Source organism: Trichoplax adhaerens, genomic scaffold, assembly GCF_000150275.1.
Source record: "Trichoplax adhaerens TRIADscaffold_23 genomic scaffold, whole genome shotgun sequence".
Classification (NCBI taxonomy): domain Eukaryota; kingdom Metazoa; phylum Placozoa; class Uniplacotomia; order Trichoplacea; family Trichoplacidae; genus Trichoplax; species Trichoplax adhaerens.
In genome coordinates this window covers 473,401-499,106 of record NW_002060964.1, presented here as the reverse complement: position 1 = coordinate 499,106, position 25,706 = coordinate 473,401, and the positions used below count along the sequence as shown (strand labels likewise).

Sequence of the window (25,706 nt, the reverse complement as noted above, 5' to 3'; positions counted from 1 at the left end):
GTCCTCGAATCATTAACATACAATAAATTTTGACTCCTCTCAGCATATTTTGATAAACATTTGTATCTTTGTGCAATAAATTATACCTATCAGATCACAATAAGCTTCACTGACAGCAATTAGTCATATCATGCAAAAGTACGAAAATAACAAGTGGAAACATTAAATTGGTTAAATAAATTGCATAAGTATAGTGATTTGAGGACAATTCATTAGCACCCCCGATATTCACAACTTCGTAAATCAGCTAGAAGCAAACAACGGAATAACTTAATCTACTTTTTCCAAGTTATTCGTATTTAAATTAAATGTCTTTAATCCCTTTGAATCTAATCACAATTTAAAATTAACTGGATATCCGAACTTGATACTAAATCATAGCAACAGTTAGACTCAGTTAATTATTGCAATTGTTTACCACGACCCAGTATTAGCAGTGTAAGTTTTTTGCAAATATGCGTTAATTGGATTGCATCAATGAGCTAAATGATCGCAATGAGTCCAAACGATATTGCCGTACCAGTAGCCACTCCAGCAATGAGAGCAAAGTAAGCCAAGGCTCCTGCAGATTCACTAAATCGAGCTTGAACACGCCTAAATAAAATGAAAATGAAAGTATAACTATATCATACCTTGTTAAACTATTGGGATCTACTAAAAGGATGACATGCGAGTAAATAGGAGATGGCGAAAAGAATTTTCAACTCATTAATTATTGGCAATTAAATACCAAACAGATAAGTAGCCCTGAACATCCATCAAGAGTGAAAACTGGACAAAATAATTTGTTGCTTATGAATTCGATTTCACAATTATTTGCAATAATCATTAATTCTTATAGTGATTAAAAACATGTAGTAGCCTGTTACGATCACCAAAGTAAATCATCATTTATGCTCGAATTTCAATCATTATCATATCAGTCAAAGCTCCGTCAGACTATTACTTGTGATTCGACTATCACATCATAATTCATATACCAGGTGGCAGTTATTAGCTACGTATCTTTTATAGGATTATTTAATTCCCAGCTAAGATAATGCCGTGCTCTACTTATAACTGTGATTATTCTTACCCAAACATTGTGAAAAAGTTGATTAAATCGATATAAAGCCTACAGCAATAGCAATCTTGGTTATCGAAATCAATAAATAATTCTGTGTAGGAATTCAGAAAAGATAAAATCCATTTCTAAACTACGTCGAGCATTTATCAATAATTAAATATTTTGTGAATTTACCATAATTGTAATAAATTTTTAATTTATCCGCTAAAATTGTGATCTTTTTTTACCTCGGTGAGTGTTGATAGAAATAATTGTAAGTAAAAAGTAATAATATCGTCATTATGACTATACATTTTCAGTTCTTTCTAGGACAGTACTTACTTTGGTGCATACATAGCACACAGTGTACCGACATATCCATGAGAAATACCAAGCAGTAGTATTAGAATGATATAAGCAATATCGCTGTAAATTTTGACAGGTAAATGCTGTCGAGGTTTGACGTTACAATAGAGGAAGAGTGGAATAAGAGAAATTCTGCTTATAGACATAAACAGTAAAGATAGACCTTGATTTTGACTTGGCTAGATCCGTTAGTATTGAAGGAGTAAAGCAAAGTAGAATAAGACAAGTTAGATCGTAATCGGTAGCCATTTACAATATCTAATTTCTATTTACTTAAGATTATTACTTTCCTTATTCTTATCTAAAATGCTTCAGAATTTTATCATTTCATTTTTTTAATACTAGCTAATATTAATGAATGAATATTTAGTCTATTAATTTATTGATTTAAGTGCAGATAAATAAGCTAAAGCACTTGAACTAGAAATGATGTTCTTAATATTTCTATTCTAATTAAGACACTGAAGTAGTGACTGCAACATCGGTCCATTAAATACTATGTCAAAAGTATATGCTTATGTTGTAGGAAATTTTAAATAAGCAGTTGTTCTAGAAAATACAGACTAAGTAAACAGTTTAATCATAATACCAATATAAAAGGTATAAGACATTACTCTGATGACTTTTTATAAGCATACTATTGCTATTTTGTTAACGTTCAGATTTTCTTACACTTTAATGAGTAAAATGTCTGCATGAATGAACTAACCATCAATATCCATCTAGAAATAAGTCGGCCAACGACATCAGCTACAGCAAAAACTACGAAGCACGCTACTGGTATAAATAAAGGACCTTAGAAAAAAATGAATATTAAATAGTGTCACGCAGGTGATGCCTAGAGTAAATTAATTTTGATATTTCTTAAATGACAGTCAATTTTAAATTCTAGTATGCAGCTTATGAAATAAAATATTGTTCATAGCCTGTATATTAAGTTATGAATAGTAAAATGATCTTCAATTATATCAAGATTAGTCTTCGAAAGATAGTTTTTAGCAGTGCTTAATTAATTGATTAGCTGAGAATTTTCCTCAGCCTCAATTACTAATTTAGAGAACAGAAAGCGAACATAAAACAATAAATTTAAATACAGAGATTAAATTAGAGCAAAGATTTACTTAGAAACTGCAGGCTGATTACGATTCAGCCTCATAATTTAATCATCATCAATACTAATAAAAAATTTAAAGGAAATAGTAGCCTAACCAACTTGTAATAGTATTCGTTACATAAAAAATTTATTTTGCCATTACTACAATTCGAACATTTGATAATGATAGCATCAACTTCAGGCGTAAAAGTAGACGAAGTATTCCTATTATTCATATCTTATTAAAACGTAAACCTTAGAAACACCTGTTAATTTGCTATGACTTTGATGGTAGATAGAAACTGCACGAGACGAAATGGAAGGAAATACACAAAACGTGATTGTATGGCAAAAAAAATACGCCAAAACGACTGGCCATGTCTGAAATGAGATAAATTGACTAGAGCAACCAGTTTCAAGAATTATATTTAGTTAAACATTAAAAGAATTTTAAATTATGAAATAATCATATCACTTTTTTTCATTACCGTCAGAGCTATCTTTTAGAATTTATACTCTATAAATTTAATTACTAGATAAATTACTACCAATAGGTAATCAAAGTAGACAATTCTATAATAATAACATAAATATTTTTAACTATTTGTAACTGTGTTTATCTTAGCTTTTAGATTACAGTAAAAACCATCTTACAAATGAATCACAAATTTCTCTTAATCTGAATCTCGTGGATATCTGAGTTATAATTTACCGTTTTCATTTAGACTTCAATTTTATTAAGTCCTGCTTATTACTTGCATTCATTTCTAACGAAATCGAAATAACTGAATCTGTACAGCTACAAATGTTAAATCCTACTTATGCTAAATTTTTAACTTAATCGAGCTGACTACATTCAACCATCCACTGGTGATAGGATTGAAAGCTAAATTTAGAATAGAATTGTAAGCAAATAATCGATCTGAACTGGCATGGTTGTACTAGAGGCAGTGATTTAATTAGAATTTAATCAGAGGTGGCTTACATTATAATTATGTAGATTTAGTCCTATCAATTACTAGCGCGTAACAAGTAATTAATTAGGTAATTCACCTAGAAAAATTGTATTTAAACTGGAGAAAATATCTACAAAAAGAGAGCATTACTATAACTCGATTATAATATAGCTAACAGTAATTTTTCACATTGTTGTGCAATTACTTCAGGAAGTATTATCTGCATTCTCTGCATTATTGCTTCTAATAATAATTTGCCAATTGACGTATCACGTTTCATTCACTGCAATTTTCGATTTGATGTTTAGGGATTAAGATTTTAAATCAAGATCGATATTTTCCCTTTAGAAGTTACTTTGTTTCAAAATCCAGGACTACGGTAATGCGAGTTGCTGCTGTGGTATATTCAATTTTCTGTTCATTATTACCTTGTTTATAATGTGCTTAATACGATATATTCGGCTATCCTCATTTGGAACACGTTCATGTTCTTCATCGGTTTCACTAAATTCGTCTTCATGGCTTAACAGTTTTTTCCTCTGATAGGTATCTATTGTATAATTGAATCGTAAAATAATTTATACATATTTGCAAATAAGAGGTTCAGGATAAATATTTCACTCTAATCGCTGGGCGATCATATACCATATTCTAAATTTAGTTCCATATAATATCTTGCAAAAGCCTAGAAACAGAATAAAAAATTGAATTGATCAGCATCAAGAAAATATCAATAGCTTGTCATATCTATACAAAAACTTTTTGTTGATTCTTTAGCCGTTAGCAAATGAATGAGATACTAACATTCTTTTTCAGTAATAATTGAATTATTAAGGATACCAATAGTAAAATTATTCCACAGATAAAGTAGGCAACACCACTATGGCTTGCAGAATGGCTAGCTGCAATAAGTCATCGCAAAAATATTTAAGTTTAGTACAAAAAATTTCATGATCTTTGCATTAGTATCAAGGGTTAGCTAATGGACATAATGCTAGAACGCCAACTATGCGTACATAATTATAATCTCAAATTAATGGTAAAAAGGAATTCGGAAGCGTTGCAATAGTGATAAGTTCTGGAAACTAATGGTATTTTTAGTACCAGCATTAAATTAACTTAATCTAATCAGGTACGATGCCTTATTCGAAAAGATCTAAGCATATTTAAATATAGACAAAGCAAGTGCATTACAATTGCATTCACATCACACCGAGGTCTCGAAATATATATATATGCAAAATATGCATTAACATAGCCGGAAAATTAGGTTTATTAAACTTTCGTCCTAGTGTAGCGAATGGATTGAGCTAGCTTTAAATAAACTATTTATTGCTCAGGTTAATCGAATGTTTATTTACCTAATCCAAACTTGTTAAGTTGTCTAGAAACTAGTAGATGGGCAATTTAACTAGTTACTAACTAGTAACTGATGACAGTTTTATATCATCACATATATATTACAGGTATTTAAGCATACAAATATTTATTCGAAAAATTTATTACTAGTTAAATATGTTTTTAAGATACTCATACATTAGTAATTGCATTAACATAAGGAAATTACATGATGATCCACAATTAAGGTCTATACTATACCGATTAATGATAATATGTTGACAATTGCTGTAAAAACACCAGCTAAAGCCTGTAAAGAAATCAAATAAACTAATTAATAAAAATTTCGAAATCTAGTGAATAAAATTAAGCCGCAATAAGGCTGCTGTTTTAAATATAAACTCAAATCTATGCTACATATGAGTACTTTAATCTGAAAAGAATCAATGAAACAATTAGTTTCTGCAATAGTATTATTCAATGTTGGCTCATAAAACCCCTTACTTGACCAGTGATCAGCGCTTGTGCATATTCCTTTGGAAAAATACTAGCTAATCCAAATAAGCTTCCTTGATATATAGTACTTCCAAACACTAGATAAGAATTAAAAAGAATGCAGGCATAATTAATTATACGCATATTTATTATAATACACTGTTACATAGATACAAGAAGGAATTAAGAAAAGTGAAATTTTTACATTTACCTCAGCTAAAAATGCTGCAAAGGTAGCAATAAACATTTACGTTAATATCGATTTAATATGCTGCTTGCTCATGACCAATTTTAGAATGAGAAATAATGATAATAAAATGACTAGTTCTTAAACTTGAGGCATAAGAAACATTGTGACGAGATTCAATGAGCGAGGCATTGAAAATTTTCGAGTTGTTTCAAGTAGCCTCTACTTAATTACGTTAAGACTTTGTGATTAATTGATGTAAAATATATTTTATAGTGAAATAGAGATCCCAATGAAAATATTAGAATGATGACCAAATACAATTGGTAATATCCAGAATGTTACATATTGGAGAAAGATTAGTGAGGTGTTGGAGAGGGGAGTAGTCTTAGGATTGGTGATGTACTCAGTTACATTGTATAACTATGCGATTACTATTCTATTTTTCAACAATAATTATTCATAAATTACTTTAGTCACCACAATTGGGGCCAAATTATTGAGTGACTAGCTTAGAGTAGGGATAGAAGCAGCTAATACTAGAATGATTTTGATTTACCAATTTTATTCTAGTACAAATTAGTTTGCGCGTAGAATTACGAGCCATTGATAGCTTAACTACTGCATAGTATGCTGTAATTAGTCATCCATTTATCTGTCAAGAATATCAGTTTATTCCTGAATATATTTGTTGCATGATTAAAGACATAATTAATATTTTGTAACTGTGTTAGAATAATTAAACGGATAATGTTTTATATATACCCCCGTATATGCAACGGATGGTAAATAACTTGTGGGCAATGCCTTACCTACCGCTGTTCAAGGAGATAATTGTTAGGCTTAATATAAAAAATGTCATTTTCCCTACAATAAATAAATCACAAAATTAACCTTCATTAGTTCTAGAATGAAGAAAAAATCGTCACTTGTAGTAAAATTTTTCGTAACCTTTAAATTTATTCAATACCAGCAATGAACACTTAGATCGATCTACCCCAAACTAAATATTTGTAACTATATTTGCTTAGACAAATAAATCTGATCGTTCCATCAGATGTTAAATAGTAATTTCCAATAGAAAAGCTGGAAACAAAATACCACTTAGCATATAATTGGAAAAAACGATCTTACGATAGAATAGGCGCTATGTAGGGTATCATTTATTGATAACAAATAAAGCTATTCATGATACAATTTATAAACGAGAAAGCCTTACATTTGGTTGTATCTAATTTTGCCAATATAGCCGTAGCTGTGAAAAAGATTATAAGCATGATTACTGAAAAGGCTAGTCGTTTTCTGACATCAAATCTAAACCAAAATTAAATGTATTGAAATCAAATCATTTATTAGCTTGGTCAAAGACTAAACTAGAATTATGAATATCGACAATTTTATCTGATTTCTACTTACGATCGCAGTAGCATAAGATTGATAACCCCCATAAATAAGGTAGGTAAACTGTAAGCCAACATCAAATAGTTCTCAATGACATGCTCATATCGTGTTCCTTTTAGCTTGGCCTTATAGTACTACCAGATATCCAAATCAGTTATTCCATTAATAAAGAATTAACGTTTACTGCCACATTTAGCAGGATAAATGTCGATCAAAGGAAAGGATACAGCATTCAAGACGCTGTATTTCTTACCGAAGATGCGGTATAAAAAATATGCACGGGCAAGGTACTAGCGGTTCCCAGGATAATGAAGACAATGTAAATTATATTGTATCTGTAAAATAAATTCAATTTTAGTTGGTTAAGCATAGGATTGCTAGCTAACGGTAAGCTTAATAATTTGAGGAATATTAAAAATTAAAATTGGAAATTACTTGAACCATGAAAGAAATGAGGTAAGATCAATAATGTAATAAAAAAAAGAAGTAATTAATGAAAGTAATGTAAACGATAATTGGAATAAGTTTAAACTAAGAGGAGGTGAAATAAACTCAATGTCAGCCACTAGGGTAAGTCCAATTGTGATGTATGAAATATAATCTAGATTAAATCCAACTATAATCCCTGAGTTAAAATTCTATTTTCAAGGAAGTGGCAATTAGTCAAATATGAAGTTCATTGTTACTGAGAATAAAATAAGCATTAGAGAAGACGGCACAAACTACACATTAACCAATGAAATTTGCAATCAAGAAAGCTAAAAAGAAATGGAAAAACACAAGTAATAACTATTTAGTAATTTTGCAGACGATCACGAAGTTAAAAATGTACAATGGCACTAAATACGGCTATAACTATAGCCCACCCATATAAACAGCTTAAATCCAATCTATTTACTGCAGTAATGCTGAATGATTTTTAATAAGAATTAATCTGCAGCAAGCATGGAGTATAACGTATACTAGCATGACATCATCGTTAAATTTAACTAGGTTAAATGTTATATTATCAAGACATCGTTTAATCTAAGCATTATGACTATATATAGAATAAATAACTTACGTATAAAATGTGCACATAAGGTTGACAAATCGTAAAGATACGAAAACTAGTAAACAAAAAAGGTGAAAATAGGAGAGTGCTCCGTTATGTCGTATCGTTATAGCCACATATTATAACAATATATTGGATGGATGATCGTGATATGCTGAGAAAAATATTGGGCGAAATTTAAAAATAGGATAACCTACTGTCATGTGCCATCATGTTATAAAAGCAGTCAAGTCAACTAAGGTGATATTAGCTAAAAAACGCAAGCAATTGTCAAAGAAAGGCGAAAAAGAAGCGAAATAAAAATACTTTTTCTTTCTTTAAGTAACACTTAATTAACTTCTACGATCCTGTTCTGATCCGTTATGATCAGATCTCATTTGATGGTGAAAGCAAAATAAGCTCGAAAGCAACAAAATGAAATACGGGAATTTAATTTATATCCTGCATTACGTATGAATGCAATACAAGTGCCATTTCTACATCATCATGGATTCATTTACCTATCAGTCGGTTTAGCTCCAACGCTTTTTGAACTCATGATGGAAAATTTTTCGGTTCAGTTAGATATCATATCATATTTAATGGAGAAAATTCAATCCAGTTCAGTAAAGAAGCGAGTAGGCAAATTATTCTCTATATAAAATGAAAAACAGATTCGTTTCCCAATATAGAATGTGATCAAGGCCTTTTTATATAGTGTCTAGCGTTGAAAATCGTAGTTGACGAAATTCTTGACCGTTTAATTGCTTTTTCGATAGTGAATGAGAACAGTATTTATTCATCTTTTATATAAATTATAATGGTGAACACATTATGAACCATTTTCTCGTAGTAAGATGCAACATATGATATCATTATATGATTAGTTAGTCAACGATTGGCATAAACGCACTATTCATTAATGTATTATTATGTGATCATCAGACGAAACAATTACATTAGCTCTCAAGGGAGACCAATATTATTACTTAGTCATCCTTGCGAATGACTAAGGAAAGACCGCTTTCAATTATCACCATGCTGTCTAAACACGGAATGGAAACTCAGGTTTTAAACTCACTTTTTCGGTTGGTCTATCCTGGAATAACACACTAACGTATGCAGTTGTTGATAAATTAAAATAAAAATACTATACAGTACCACTTTACTCTTTGCAAAAGGAGTTTCTATAATCCAGTAGAATTAAAATTTTACACTGCAATTTGTCCAGTCTACTCGATCCTAGAAAGACACACTAGCACTATCAACGGCTTAATCTAAGTTAAGCGAGCATTAAAACCAAACGATCTCTAAACTTGCAATTTTTAGAAATGCTCATTTCAAATCAATCATTTTTTATTCTAGCTGATATTACTGCAAATAAAAATACCTATTGGTCTATTTATTTAAGTAAACTAGGTTGCTTTGCACTAAAATAATTCGCTTATAGCAATAAATCTGTAATAATCAATTAGTTTAAGTACTTTATGTTTTATCTGAAATTGCAGTGATTGATGACGCTAGAGTTAAGTTACACATAGCACCATCTTACTGGCATTAGCTAATTATTTCTGTATCGTCTGCATTCCTGTTATAAGAAGCATCATTCTAGGCATTTTGGGTACAAAATTATAATATAAAACAAGATCAAATGGAAAATATATGTAAAAGTAGGTTCTCGCTGATACAGTTTCTGTTTTTTTACGTGCAAGAATCCAATGAGTTGCAGTTATATTGTAGATTCTACAATAACTATGCGCTTAATAATTGGTAATATATAATTTAACGGTAATATTATATAATTAGTCTTTATCTAGCTTTGCTGCAGCATATACACTATTAGATATTACGCTCTTTTTGCAAAAACTGAAGTAAAATATGCACGTACTGCATTTTAATAAATACTGCTAGGTTGGAGTAATGCGAGTATGGTGGTGCGTGATGATAATATTAATCCATCTTTATTTGGAGTTTAAATGTTACTCTCGCTTGCGTCTACCTGCTTAGTAATTTCAATCACTAATCATAACTATGGTACTTGCTTAAGTTGTAGCCAGAATAATATAAGTTTATACCAATTAAAATTTAAAGGTTAATTATTCATAAACTTAATGTACGTTTGCTCTACCTAATCAGTCCGTTTCCATGGAAAATTTACATGTTTTTGTAGCCGTTATAGAATTAATTTCTAAGAGAATCAACGATATTATTATTTTGCTCCATCGTGTATGGCGAATCTGAATGGACGAATTACTCAATAAAATAGAAATCTGTAACAAGTCTTAAGTATAATTGCATACATGATAATTAGTAACCTAAACTATCGGACGAAGATTGAATCTTGGGCGATCTTCTTCCAATCTAATGTAGAGTAGGAGGGAAAATGATTGGCAAGGTTTAATAGTCATTAATTTCCTTAATTCGTAGAGGACTATAACCTGGAGAAGATAGAAAGGCCTGCACATGGGTAACACTAGCAAGATTAGTAAACTTAAATAGCTATTAACATTAATATTCATAAATTATTAACTCTTTTACAGTATGATGGATTAAGATCCGAGTCTTTGCGGAATACATCACAGCGTTCAGATCAGCGATACACATGCTTATTAGCAACAAGTAAGTCACAATTAACATGCAGAGCGGGAAAATAGCAAATTGATGTGACAAACAGGATTTTAATAAACTTTTCAACTATACAAGCAGTTAGACAAGTACAAGATACAACATAAAATACTTCACGATATAATCAGATCGATTAAAAGTACAACAAAATAAAGCAACCTAGTACTCGCAAGCTATTCGTTTTTTTTATCTTTTAAATGCTAGAATTACTGCAAACTGCCTTGTTTAATTAAAATTGATAGGATACCCAAATTCCATGCTGAAATTCAGTAGCAGTTATCTAAAAAAACAGCAAAATATTGCTTCCGACTTTAATATCACCATAGATATTTCCGGTAAAAGTACTACAGGTGAAGTAATCATGAATGAATTTAAATTCAATATTGAACTAAATGATCTTGCTTATTCCAAATGAAATAGCTGCACCAACAGTAATTCCAGTCACGAGGGAAAAGTAAGCCAGTGCTCCTGCAGATTCAGTAAATTGAGTTTGAACATGCCTAAATGAAATAAAAGTGTGAATAGAACTAGATCAATCACATAATTAGATTACAAATTAATCTTGAATGATTAGTAAAAATCAAATATCGAATAGTAAGTGGCACTGATTTGCAATTAAAACTAAAACAGCGACACTATTCGTTGTAGTGTATTCGATTAAAAAACTATCGCTAGGAGCCCTTTAATAATCATTGCAGTAATTAAGAGCAGATGATAGCCTGTGGCCATCGATATAAAACTTCAGTTACTTTCAAATTTCAATTATTTAAACTATCGGTCTAAGATTTATCTACTATCAGTAATGACATGAATATTGCATCAACATTCATATACGAGACAGCAATAATTAACTACATGTCTTCTATAGGATTACTATTTCATGCCAAAGCAGATAATGACGTACTCTGTTATAAGCTAAGATCATGTTTACACGTATACAGAAAATAGTGTTGATTAAATCGATTATAAATATATAAATAATAAGCACGCCATACTAGCAGACCATGATTAGCTTAATTGATAGTACCAATTCTGTATAAAAAATCATAGAAAGTAAAATCTACTTCTATTCTCGTACCACAACTGCCATTTGTCAATATCTAGATATTTTATAGATTTATGCTCACTATAATATATTCCAAATTATCTTTTTGAGCTTTAGTAGGTTTATATATCAGTGAATGCTAACTGACAAGTAATTACAGCTAAAATGTAATACTATTGCTTTAAATGATACAATTTCAGATTCTTTTATGACAGCACTAACCTTGGTAAATACATTGCGCATCGTGAACTGACGTATCCATGAGAAAGACCTTAGCAGTAGAACTAAAATAATATAAGCGATATTGCTGTAGACTTTGATAGGCAAATGCTTCCTTAGTTGGATATTGCAATAGATAAAGAGAGGAATAAAAGTAATTCTGCTTATTGACATAAATAGCAATTTTAACAAATTAAGGCTTCAGAGGGAAATGATTTTATGCGTGAGTATCAGCTTGACTTCCATACTCGACCATGTGTATTTCGAGATTAAGTGTCAAATGTAATTACTAAAATTTCGAAAACGCTTCATTATTAACAAATACAAGATGGTTAGGATACTAATTTAAATCTGGCAAAGTAGTGTGCAAGTTATGCTCGGATCCATTGGAATTAAATCCTAGGCCTAATCAACAGTTCACTTTAATTACGGCATTCATCTTACCATTTTCTAAGAGCTATGCTCATCGCTAATTTATTAAATTTAGAACTAGAATCGATTACGTTTATGAAAAGTTTACAATAAATTATTAATTCTACCAATTTTATAAATATCACTATTTAAGGGCCAGCAAGTTTCGGTTGCGCCATTGAACTGACGCAGTCATTTGCAAGCATATAATTAAGAAAAATATGCCAAATAGTAAGTTACTGTAATTTAAGTCTCCGTAATTAGGGTTAATAAATTCAAATACATTAAAATTTGTGCAGTTTATAGGACTACACTACAAGCAAGCGTTTGTACAACAAATTATTCCTTATGCCATATGTTTGTTAATATATCATGGTATATTATGATATTTTAGAGAAGTGATGTTAAGCCGTATTAACGCTAACCCTGCGATGTGCGAATAGCTAACAAATTAACAGGCACGTGATGATAAGGCCAACTGGATTACGTATATTGCTACTTACCTAGACTATAATCTCAAACATTTTCACTATAAACCTTAGCTAGAAAATCTGAAATAGTTTCATTACGCGAACGATGATATTCTTAATCAGGATATTTATGAGCCAGCCGGAAACATACGATGTGATAGAACAAACTAGATTCTCTAAATTCTTCGGTTATGTAATTTTTTTATATCTTTAGAGACAAGTCGCTAAAAATGAACAGCTGATCCGCAAGGTTTTGCGTTATTTTGTTCAAGAAAATTTTGTAAAAGACTTTATTGCGATATAAGGAGCCAGAGATAAAATTTTCTTTAGATTATTATTCCTACATAAATTTTAATTTCGACACTGAGGTCGTGTTAGATAACTGCTCGCTTATATAATTTTTTAAGCCCACAGACAAACAATACTTATAAAAAATAGTGCACTCAAATTTAAGGCAAAGCACTCTACTACAATTATCTACATTTTTTAAACATTGCTAAATACTGCTATTTGGCTTAAGCATAGCCAAACCAGACATTCATTATCCATACGATAAGTTTTGCAAGTATAAATTAATTTGGTTGCGTTGACGAACTAAACGATCGCAATCAATCCAAATGACAGCACAGTGCCAGCAGTAACTCCAGCCATGAGAGCAAAGTAAGCCAATACTCCTGCAGATTCACTAAATCGAGCTCGAACACGCCTAAAATAAAAATTAGTATATCGGTAGAAGTTGATCAAGTTAGTCGATGGCGAAAGGGATTTCGTTCATCATCTACAATTACATATCGAAGAATAGTAGTCTCATCTACCATTTATTACGATATCATCACTATATCTAAATTCATATACCAAAACTAGCTTAGTATTTGCTATAAAATTGCTAATTAACTCCTATCTAAAAATTTTACTTTACTCTCTTAATAATCAAGATAATAGAATTTTGATTAAATTAATAATAAGCACACTAGCTATCTCTGATCTACAATAAGAATAGCATTAATTCTATAGAAGGTATCATATAGTGTAAATTTTATATTTAAATTGTGTCTTTATCGCATCAATACGAAGATCTTTCATAGGTTTATCATGATTAATTGTCTTAAATTTTAAGTATTCAAACTATAATAGGTTGGTATATCAATAAGCTTTTTACTACGGTCTATTGGCAGCTAAATAACAGTGTTATAGTTTCATAAGCAATTCGGTGTCAAATTTTTCAAGATGGAACTTACTTTGGCGTATACATTGAACAGAGTGTATTGATATATCCATGAGAAAAAGCAAACAGCAGAACTAGCATTATGTAAGCCACATCATTATAGATTTTCACTGGTAAATGCTTTCGTGGTTGAACATTACAATACAGAAAAAGTGGAATAAAAGCAATTCTGCTTATGGATAAGAACAATAAGGACAGCCCTTGATTTTGCCTAGGCTAAATTTAATAATATTTATGAAGCAAATAAAAGTTGAATAAATTCTGTTAGATCATAATCAGCATGAATTCATAGAAAAATAAATTTCCAGGTTTTAAATGCTTTTAAATCAATAAAATCTATTTTTTAAACGATGGTAATAAATTACAAGCTATATAAATTGTCTGGAAATAGGATTTATAGATTGAGAAAGAAACAGTTCTGTAACAGTTTTCAAAAAATGTAAAACTTCAATCTGATCAATTGTTGTAAAAGGAGTAGTAGTACTTTTACATTAACTCTTAGGTTTCTTCATGCTTACATTCAATATGCACATTGGTTAACTCACCAATAATATCCATCTAGAAACAACTCCGCTAACAACTTCAGCGACGGCATATATTAAGAAACACGCTACTGGTATAAATAAGGGACCTGAAATAAATGTAGAGTTGAATATATTCAACGAATGGAGGTGTTTCCATTAAGATTAACATTCTGACAGTTTTTAACTTAGGAGCCGCATATTGAGACTGGCAACCTTTCATTTATGGAAAATTCGCCTAATTGAGGCGTCGACTTATAAGACAGCAAAGCATCTGTTACAATTTATTTCTTAAAATTATCTAACTAGATAGCTATAATCTTAAATTAGCTTCTATTTAATAAAAAAAGACCGCAGAAAGCAAATATAACGCAGTCGCACGAATAATACAGATTCAAATGAATCATTTAAATATTAGTAGCCTGATTATAATCCTGTTTACAGACTATAACTTTATAAATATCAACACTAAATGACAGGTAAACTATCGTTAAATCCAATGCTTAAGATAATTGGTATAACTAACTATTTGCAAATGGTAATTTAATAATTTTTGTACGACAGTGCTATGCAATCAATTAACACAGGCAAAAATTAAATCATTCTAAAGTGCAAGTAAAATACATTCTCATATTTCATGGCTAGTTCAATGGTTCATCTGTGAAATACCTGTTAATGGGCTATGACTTTGGTAATTGACGGAAATAACACGCGATGGAAGAGATGGGAAAATACCATAGGTGATTGTAAAACATAGGAAATGTGCCGTGAAAACTGGCCATGTCTTAAAATGGTATCAATTGATAGACATTATTTAAATATCAAGAATTGGATTATATTACAATTTATGTAGAACCCTAAACATTCGAATAACCAGATCATTTATTCGTATCACCTTTTTCAGAATGTGCATAATACGATAAAATCGACTATCTTCATTCGGAATAGGTTCATATTCTTCCTCAGTTCCACTGTTATCATCTTCGTGATCTAAAAGTGTTTTCTCTCGACTGGCATCTATTATAAGCGGAGGATAAAATAATTAGTATTTGTAGTGAAAGCATCGTGGTTTAGTTACGTCAATTTTTTATATATTATACCATATTCCAAATTTTTTTCCATATAATATCTTGCGAAAGCCTAAATAGAAAACTTGGCTAATTTAATTTTACGATACGCAATAAATTCAATAATAAGAAAGGCAACAATATATTTTATTTCTATCCAATAAAAGAAAATAGGTTCTTGAATAGTAAACGAAAAACTAACATTCTTTTTCAGCAATAATTGAATTATTAAGGATACCAATAGTAACATAATTCCACAGGTAAAGTAAGCCACACCACTATGACTTGCAGAATGGGTGGCTGTAACAAATTGTTAAGAAATATTAATTTTAAAGCTACAAAAACTCGTATCATTTGAACTTGTTCGAAGTTCAATTCATCGATATAGTGTTTGAGTGTCAATTAGAGTAGCCGATTAAGATAATTTTTAAAACAATATGGTTATAAATCGAAGATCAGCTTTAAGCAAATTTTTTAGCGAAAATTATAGATTTAGTCAGTTTAAGATATTAGTTTAATCTAGCTCGTCATTTAGAATAATATAAGCAATTAACAAGATGAAAACAATTGTTTCCTGATTTTCCTCTAGTTGCATTGAAATCATCATTCTATTTGCTATCTTTAAGTAGATGGTTTTAAAAATCTGGTTCTTATAACTTGATTAGTTTTTCGATCTTAACTACGTAACGTATAGATTAGGCTTCTTATTTTTCGATTCAATTGATTATTTACTGAGCGAGCAATAATTGCATACGATAAATACAAGTCTTCAGTATAAGAAAGATCTTAATTCCGTTATAATCATGATCTATCTCTTAAATGGACCTGTAATGTTAGCTCTTAAATATGTTATTTAATTAGCCGTTGGTTAAACTGCTAATGATGTCAATATATTGTTGCGTACATGCTATTTAAGGCAGCAATTGAAGATGAAAAGACAATATACCACTTAAATCGCTACTTCAATTGAAACACATTGACATCCGTATCTAAATAAAGACACTATACCATGATCAACAAAGGAAAGGTGTATATCTTACCGACTAATGATATGATATTGACTACTGCTGTAAAAACACCAGCAAGAGCCTGTAAAAGAATTAAAATGATTTATAAAACAAGTTACAGTATTCGCATTAAAGAATAAGTAAAGTTGATCAAAATATAAACGCTATTATTCTAAGTAAAATGCTAGCCTAGTCCGCGTATACTTCAAACAAAATCAATTGAACGAATTATTCCCACCATCAAATTATTAAATAGTGATCAAAAATTTCTTACCTGGCCAGTAATCAATGCTAGTGTATATTCTTTTGGAAATATACCAGCTAGCCCAAATAAGCTTCCTTGATACATGGTACTCCCAAACACTGGATATTAATGGTAAACAGAATTAAGCAAGTCTCCTCAGCTTGACAAAAGCTACCGTTAAATAACTATAAACAATTTGCATTAAGATCAATTCGATTTCCTGATTTTTCATAAATATTGTTAAAACTAAAAAAATAGGATTGCAATAAGAGGCTTTAAAACTGATTGATAGATTACTAGTAATCGTTGTTGTCTTCTTCTCGTGAAATAAAGAAGCATTTAACCCTAATTGAGGTTTCCTTTAAGCTTAATTGTTTGTTACAAGCCTAAATTTGTAATAACCTTTCACTAAAATTTACAAAGACGATGTGATTTAATCTCAAGCAATCGTTTCAATAGAAATGAATTAAATTTTAACTACTTCGTGCTGTAAAACTATCACTATCGATCTGTTTACAAGTTGCCGATACCAGTTATTTCCGTTTCTATATACTGTCTTCTTGACAGTATATTTTAGATTTTATAGCTTTCTGCATTAAAATGATAGAATAGGACGGTAACGTACTTTACAAATATTGCAAGGCTATCCGAAGACACTTTACTTACCGCTGTTCAGGAAGACAATTAGTAGGGATAAAATCAAAAAGGTTCTTTGCCCTACAACAAATTAAAATTTAAAATTAGCTCTATAGGACTTCAAGAGATGAGAAAAGACAATTGTTCAAGTCATAGAATTAATATAGGATTATAGTAATAAAATAAAAAATTATGGATACTACCGCTTCTTACTCAAAATTATACACAATATTTCAACTTAAAAGTAATTGATAACTTGATTGCTCTAAGCTAATTTATAGTACTGATCCTTTATGCAGTATTGTCAATCAATTTAATCCTTAACATGCATAACTACGTATCCATGTTGTTTTTTTAGACGGACTAGCATTTTATGGCTCATTTTTAAAAAGAAATAATTTGAGATTACAAAAGCAAAATAACAAATATATTATGATTTCGTTTATAAAAATATTCAATAGAAAGTAAACACGTACATTGTGTTGTATCTAATTTTGCCAATATGGTAGTGGCTATAAGAGAGGCTATTATCACAATCACCGAAAATGTAAGCCGCTTCCTAACGTCAATTCTAGACCAAAAATAAGGTAGTCAAGCTTAGGTATTTCCAGATTTGATGCGAATCAGATTAACATTTAGGCCATTAATGCTGCCTTTTATTATCAACTTACGATCGAAGTACTATAAGATTGACAACACCTACAAACAGTGTAGGTAAACTATAAGCCAGCATCAAATAATTCTCAATCACATACTGATATGCTGTCCCTTTCAATTTGGCTTTGTAGTACTGCCACATGTTCGAATTATTTGATGATAAAAATGATTAACAGTTACCAGTATATGGATTTAGCAATGACCTAGACTACCACATTAGAAAATGATAATATTAAATAGATATCTTACCGATGACGCAGTATAAAATATATGTATAGGCAAGGTGCTGGCAATTCCGAGGATGATGAAAATAGTGAAAATTATGTAGTACCTACAATGACGGAAGATTTTTATGTCCAAATTATAGAGTAAGTGTTTGATAAGAAAACTTTTAATTTGTCTAATATTAGATTTATTGCTCATCGTGAGATGATAGGAACTTGATAATGCCTGATAGTGATTGTAATTGATCGAAAATGACGTAAAATTATATAAGGAGGTTCAAATTTAAATAAAAACAGGGGCATAATGAGTAAATCAAGTCTGGCATGATGACAAATTAACAGTTGAAATCCGAAAAAGTAATTTCTACATTAAACTCAATAACAATTTAAGATGTGAAAATGTGATTTAATTTACTAGCTATTCTAAGAATGATATAAGTGAAGTATATTTAATCATACCTGCGAATAAATTCAAATTAAATGGATTATAGAGGACAGAATAAACAATTAACAAAGATGCCGACGTCAATTAACCCCTATCCAAGCTCTAAATCAAAGTAATTTAAATGCGATGTCGAGAACCTGAACGATAATCATTCGAAATTTTATATTAAATAAAGATCACATGACTTAAATGTTATCTATCGAGGCAGTAAATCAAATGGATATAGTGTAAAATAATCATTACTTTCCATGTTCATTCCAGATATGAAATTGTGCCATTCAAAGATTAATTTGCAATAACAATTTATGCCTGCCTTCATTGTGGGTAATTATACTGTATTGGACCTTACTGTGAGACTAGTTCACGGATGCATAGCATACATACAGGATATAATTGGCAATCTTTTGTATCACAATATAAATATATACTATTCAGTTTAGTTATTTATAGTACTTACAGTGCACTTGTTAGTGCCTGCAATTTTTAGGTACTACCCTAAACAATCACAATATACGATATATTTATCTGTACAGATATACGCTCTGCAACTGTCCTCTTCTAAAGGTGCAAAGATCGCTGACTTATCATTATAGCCCAGTTGCTACAATCGTTGTAGTGTTTAATACTACTGAGTTGTTTAGTTATGCACTAATTTACTGCAACTACTGTTTTTCTCTCTCTTTCTCATACGATACTTGTTCCTTAAAATCTCTCTGTTACCTAAGCATGATATTTCGTGTGAATTTAACTTTTGCCGCTGATAACTATGCTGCTTATACTTCATCAAACCCTTATCGCAATATAGTATACTGTAACTATGTATACGAAATCGGCTTAAAAATAAAGTAAATGTAATATGGTGTTCGCTGTTTCAAATATGCAGTAGAAGAGCATGTTGACAACTATAGTAACAAGCGGAACGAAACTTGACATTCGCTAGAAGAAAAGTAAAGATTACTCAATTTTACCGTAGATATGCAGTACTCTTAATCAATAAATGACGTCCTGGAGTACAAACATCGTCCATCTTAAAACTAATGTGCTACAAATTGAATAAAGCAAACTCTCTTTAAACGTTATTCAATGTCAAAATGATCAGATGGATGAAGTTCAAGAGCGTAATAGGCATGGTTTCAGCATTAAGGAATACAAAGTAAATTAACTGTGATGTTTCGAAAGGTTGAGAGTTCGGCATTAGTCGTAATAATGTACAATAGAATAATTAACGGAAGAGTAACCTTTATTAAGCTAGTGTAAGAGAATAATCGTGTAAGATTATAGTGCGAGTAACGACGTGACTAGTCGAATAACTATAGTAGTGTAGAATAGGTAAAGTGTGCAAGCTTACCGAGTAACTACCAGAACTAACTAACGCGATAGACGAAAGAAGATAGCTTTTATAACGTTAGGAGCATAGAACGAGGAAATTATTTATAGGCTCGAATAAATCATGAAAATAGGTTACTTCTATGTTAAGCTAGCGCTACGGTATAAGTTAGCTAGAGTACAAGATATTTCCACAGAGTAAATTGTTAAATATAGATCAAACATATTTAGAATTATGTTGCAGTCTTAGAATTAGGCTACAGTCTAGTGAAAACTAATACTTTTACTAAAAATAAATTATTCCGTATTTAGAAGTAATACTACATTAACTAACTGCTGTAATTTTAATAATCTAAATATAGTTTATCCGTTTTTGTTGTGATATCCTTTTGTTAATTTTATGTTAAACATAAAATAATTCTATTAATATTCGTTAAATATATTTAATTGACTTACGAAAGAATGAACATGTACAGTACAGTACAGCACTTGTCATACTAAATAAGAAAATGTAGAAACAAATAAAATCATTTCTTAGAAATAAGATCTAATGAAATCAATTAAGCGTGTCAATTGAGTAAAGCTCTCTGAGAGACATATCAGTAAGGCAATCCTACAAGCATAAATAGTAAGAGAATCTAATTATGAATTTTCTTTTTTAACTTGTTGCTTTGTGTAGAGTATGTATCCGTTCTTTTGAACGAGAAATTTACTAATATTAGACAAAATGAGTAATAACTAAAATAATAGGACTCTAAGTAATTTTAATCCGTCTAGAGTCAAATCTTTAGCCAATTTTAAAGCGATTATGCTTACATTACAAATAATTAAAAACGAGTTACCTTTTAGTACTAAACCGTTTATTTCGGTTATTCACAAATTAACAATTAAGTTTAATCAAGACTAGGATGCAAAAATTCAGCTAAGATGAATACTCTACGCTTAGTATAGAGTTAATACGAATATAATATCATAATTATTTGCAGCAGATTGTTACGATATAGCTGCAGCATATACTTTGTCTGTAACTTGCTTAGAGATGCGATAGTTACGGCATAAGATTGGAAATAAGAAAGCCTTAGTCATCTACCGCTACCTTTTTTGAAGCTGATAAAATTAAATAAGGCAATGAATGTAAAGCTGATAATTGCCAAGGAATTATAGATTAGGGCAAAAATGAGTTAAATCGTCACTGTTCTCATCAATATGATCCCTGGTAGCATGTACGACTACCTTTCTATCGTAATCAATCATGATCGGAAATTTACGCATTATATTAAAATACATACAGTAAAAATGAGACTTAGACGAAAGCCAATAGAAGAGCTTTGATATCTATTCTATTACATGGATAGTCGAAGTACAGTTTTTATCCCACTAGTAATTAATTTACCTGTCAACCGGTCTAGTATTAAGGCAATTCGATGTCATGATGGAAAGATTAAGCCGCTCAATTCATGATTAGATTACACTCGACCAAGTAAATTTAGTCCAACTTAATGGAGTATAGTAACAATGTAAAATAGCTGAAAGATGAAAATAATTATCCTTACTAAATTAAAAGCCTAAAGAGGCATTTCTACGCTATATTGTATCAATCAAAGCAAGTTTACCTTGATATCGCCTTAAATTGTACAATCATTTTGTAAACCGTGATCGAGAACAATATTCTATTCAATTTCATCATTAAATAGTATTATTATTACATTCATTACCGTACATGATTTAATTGCATATTCTATTTGTTTAGCCAACTATCAACATGAATGAATTGCTTACAATCGCCTAATTAGGAGATCTGTAAATAAATAATATTATTTAAATGATTCTTATATTATTCCCGTGTAAGTGATGCTGTTGCTAATTGCCCGAGGAGTAATGTCGACAATTACAACAAAATGATTGTCTACCAAAGAAATGGCCACTGTTTATGACATTCTACATATCTAATTAGTCAATCCGAATGTCATACAATGTCGTGTAGATCCTTTTAAGTCTAAGTTCGGAATCCAACAACTCAAAATTCTGAGTTGTCAAATTAAAGCAAATCTCTAATGTGTTACATATATGTGTGCCTCAATTACTTCATAAAGTTAGTACCTTTATAAAATCATTATACAAGAATAACATTCCTCTGGTACGATTGGATGAAGAAAATCAATAGCATAATATCAACCGTTACAAGTACAATCCTATAAAGATTTTCATTAAATGCAACAGAAGTAATATTATATATTCTACAGTCTTGTATCCGAAGCCCTAGCGGTAAGAATATGCGTTTTCTATCATCTCTGGACTAAATTGATTTGTAGATTTAATATTGAGAAGAAAGCTTCAGCCAATAATAGCTTAAATGTCACTTCAAACGATTGTCATTTTCAAGGAGAAAATACCAGTTTTCATTTTCATGATAACATTTGGAATTTTATGCGATAACGTTAGTTATCAGCAGCTATCAGAGCCCAATATAGAGGAAAAGCAAAGACATGCTTGCAATTAATGTCGATAATTCCAGTTAAAAGTAGTGTTGTAGTGAGACAGATCAGTCAACATGAGAATGAAGAAGGAAAACTTAATTAAAAAATCAATAAATTATTAATTTTAGTAATTCAATCAATACCACTTATTTGAAGCCGGTAAATTCTTTTACGCCAATGAACTAATACAAGGTCCCTTACAAGAATATAATTACGATAAATAATCAGGTATAAAGCTATTGTTATTTTTATTCTAGATAATTAGAGTTATCAAATTTAAAGGATTAAAGGTTCAGATGATTTAAAGAACTGCATTGCTGTCGAGTATATGGTGGGACATGTAAGAGTAGAAATACAAGATATTCAAAATCTTTAACACTTATCTACGCAAGAATCTCAAAATAATGAATTTTTCATGGTGAAAAACTTGGCAGAAATCTGATTTAGTCCATATTACTCCGTGTAATTGTTATAATACTAAGATTTTGTGCTGAAGTACAGCAATATTGACTGTAATCTCAAATATTTTCACTACTAAGTTTAGCTGAAAAAATAATTTGACTGCTTATTGAAATAAGTGAGCACATTTATTCCAAATGATCGTACTGCACCAGTAGTCATTTCAACATTAAAAGCAATAAAAGTTAATATTTATGCCGATTCATTAAATTGAGCTTGAACACACCTAAATAAAAATTAAAATATCAGTAGAGCCTGACGGTGCATGCAAACAGGAGACAATGCAAGGAATTTTTCCCACATGACCTATCATACGATAGTAAATTACTATTTGCAACGTTAAACATATATCAAAACAAAAATACAGTAAATTGATCTGTGGCTACTATAACAAGATTAGTAACTATCGAAAAGCATTATATTAGACAAGGATTAATAAGCAGATAATGGCATTTTATAGCCATCAATGCGAAATATAATATGCGCGCATGTAAAAATTTCGCTTATTTCATAATAACAATCCTAGATCCTTTTATCATCAATCATGATACGAGAAATATATCAAAATTGATTCATGACGATGAATACTAGCAACCTTTGAAAGATAAAATAATGTAATGATGATATTTTTAGCCTCATCTAAATTAAACCTTTCTTGAGTACTCGCATAGTTAGATCAAACTTCGTGTCATAATGAAATTAATCACATCTACTATTTTAAATCTTTATTTCATTCCATAATATAATAAAACATCCTTTTTCAAAGCTGCGTTGTAGTAGAAAGATATGCGTATAGTTATAATGATTTAATTTTCTTAAAATTACAGAAATTAAATCGGAATATGCATAGCTGTTTTCGAATTTACAAATTTTGAGGCAGATCGATACTAATACATAGTGATATTGTCCTAGCTATGACATTAAATGAAGAAAATGGTCAATTCACCGGTTCTTAAAATTATCTATAAAAATACTCGTTTGATGATTGAGCAATGTGCATATAAGCTCCAGCGTAGTATCAAATTTATTCGTTCAAATCAGGCAGACCATTCATTCCAAATTATGTAAGAATGACGCTCGTAGTATATGATAATTAAAACAGTAAGATAATGACGGTGTAATCTACTTTAAGTATAAAATACCCAAAATTTCTGCCTGTTTTCATAGCTCTTATTATTTCAATAAAATTAAGCCAGTATTAATAATCAAAATTGTCATAAAGCTAATATAATTGTGATCGTATACTGATAATCGAATTTTAAGTGACTTCTTATGCATGGAAACAGCCTCTTCATGCATGCCTTGTTTAGAAACAATGAGACCAATATTACCATATATTATAGCTGCCATATGTTGTAACAATATCATGATGATTATGATCCAAAGTTATCTACCGAATTTGAGGTGATTTCTCATGCATCGAAATTGCCATTCCATACTTGCCTTGATTGAAATAGATGAGACCAATGTTATTGTGGAACTTGGCAATTTCTGGACGATTGGAATCAAAGAGTGACAATTGGATCTTGGGCAACTTCTCATACATTGAAATCGTCTCTTTATTTTGACCTTGATGAAAAGGCCACAGCTGATGTAGGGTACCGCAACATCAGAATGGAATCAAAGACTGACAGTTGAATTTTAAGCGAAATCTCTTGTATAGAAATAGCCTCTGCATATTTTGTCCGATTACAATACACCTTTCCAATCTTGTTATGAGATTTGGCAACCTCAGGAAGATTGTGAGCATGGAGTAATAATTTAATCTTGAGCAATTTCTCATACTTGGTAAAAGCTTCTTCATAGCTACCTTGAGCGCAATAAACAGTTCCTATAATTTCATTTGAATTGCGAATACTTAAATTTTTTTGTCTAAGCAATCCAAATTTATATCTATTAATTTATTATAAACTTCTAATTCCCCATTCCAATCACCTAGTGATCGCTTCATATTGCCATTTCTGTCTAAATATTGAGTAATTAACATTTCTTCCTGCAGCCTATCAGCTACATTTTGCGCTTTTTTATTGAATTGTTCTGCTTCATCCATTTATATCGTATTATCTGGATTTCACCAATAAGTAAATAAACATCAAATTGAAGTCGATTAAGATAAAGAGATCTTCTGCATACTTTTTAAATATTTTCTAATATTTCAGTACAATAAGAGATTGCATCATCTAGGTTTCTAGATTGATAATAGTCTATCGCCTTTTCTTGCCAGCTATTTATCTGCAGAGAAATAGCTGGTTTAATACATCGATTACGCATATTTTATAATCTGAAAATTTGCTGATAAATTGAATTGTACACGGTATTTAGTAAATGCTTAAGTCGAATTTTGTAATTTTTATTGGGAGTAAAACTAAAATTGAAATTACCTATATTGCTAGTTTCCAAAATTATCAATGACTAAGAAATGCATTAATTTTGTACTGCATGCAGTTATTCTTTCAACAGTGTTGAATTTAATATAATTTCTCAATCTGCCACAGAGATAATTGAAAAAAAGAATTTTGAAATTTGCTAGAAATGAAATAATTCTGATTTAAGACAATATGACATAGGAAAAGGTGCTTTTTAAAGACAGCAAGCACTGAAATACAATCAAAGTATGACAAGAGAGCAATGTATACGGCTTCAATTAACTAAACTATTAAGATAATTTAAAACTGCTCACAATTACTGAGCATCCTAATTCAATTACAGCTCTACTTCTACACTTTGACCAACT

At 30.4% G+C, this 25,706-nt stretch overlaps 4 protein-coding genes across 4 annotated transcripts in view; all 4 read right to left on the bottom strand.

Annotated features, from left to right (window-relative positions):
- The window catches only part of TRIADDRAFT_61361 (uncharacterized protein), a gene marked incomplete at both ends in the record, with an annotated part of 5,214 nt that extends 3,868 nt beyond the window's left edge, over positions 1-1,346 (bottom strand). The window contains 4 exons of the mRNA XM_002117278.1: positions 280-329; positions 521-594; positions 1,076-1,114; positions 1,294-1,346. Of these exons, the coding sequence (XP_002117314.1) occupies positions 280-329; positions 521-594; positions 1,076-1,114; positions 1,294-1,346 (216 nt within the window). The remainder of the gene's footprint in view (positions 1-279; positions 330-520; positions 595-1,075; positions 1,115-1,293) is intronic.
- Positions 1,347-3,360: 2,014 nt separating this feature from the next.
- On the bottom strand, positions 3,361-8,473 carry TRIADDRAFT_61360 (uncharacterized protein; the record flags this gene model as incomplete). Its single annotated transcript, XM_002117277.1, has 11 exons — positions 3,361-3,390; positions 3,889-4,010; positions 4,106-4,145; positions 4,265-4,362; positions 5,060-5,108; positions 5,303-5,391; positions 6,297-6,347; positions 6,700-6,794; positions 6,897-7,015; positions 7,135-7,216; positions 8,436-8,473. 11 exons carry the CDS (start codon positions 8,471-8,473, stop codon positions 3,361-3,363), a joined length of 813 nt encoding a protein of 270 aa, XP_002117313.1.
- A 4,805-nt stretch (positions 8,474-13,278) lies between these two features.
- TRIADDRAFT_61359 (uncharacterized protein) lies at positions 13,279-16,853 on the bottom strand (the record flags this gene model as incomplete). The annotated part of the gene is made up of 7 exons (XM_002117276.1): positions 13,279-13,390; positions 13,923-14,125; positions 14,455-14,540; positions 15,100-15,214; positions 15,326-15,447; positions 16,538-16,586; positions 16,779-16,853. 7 exons carry the CDS (start codon positions 16,851-16,853, stop codon positions 13,279-13,281), a joined length of 762 nt encoding a protein of 253 aa, XP_002117312.1.
- Positions 16,854-23,209: 6,356 nt separating this feature from the next.
- TRIADDRAFT_61358 (uncharacterized protein) lies at positions 23,210-25,022 on the bottom strand (the record flags this gene model as incomplete). The annotated part of the gene is made up of 3 exons (XM_002117275.1): positions 23,210-23,278; positions 24,673-24,803; positions 24,908-25,022. 3 exons carry the CDS (start codon positions 25,020-25,022, stop codon positions 23,210-23,212), a joined length of 315 nt encoding a protein of 104 aa, XP_002117311.1.
- Positions 25,023-25,706: the final 684 nt, after the last annotated feature.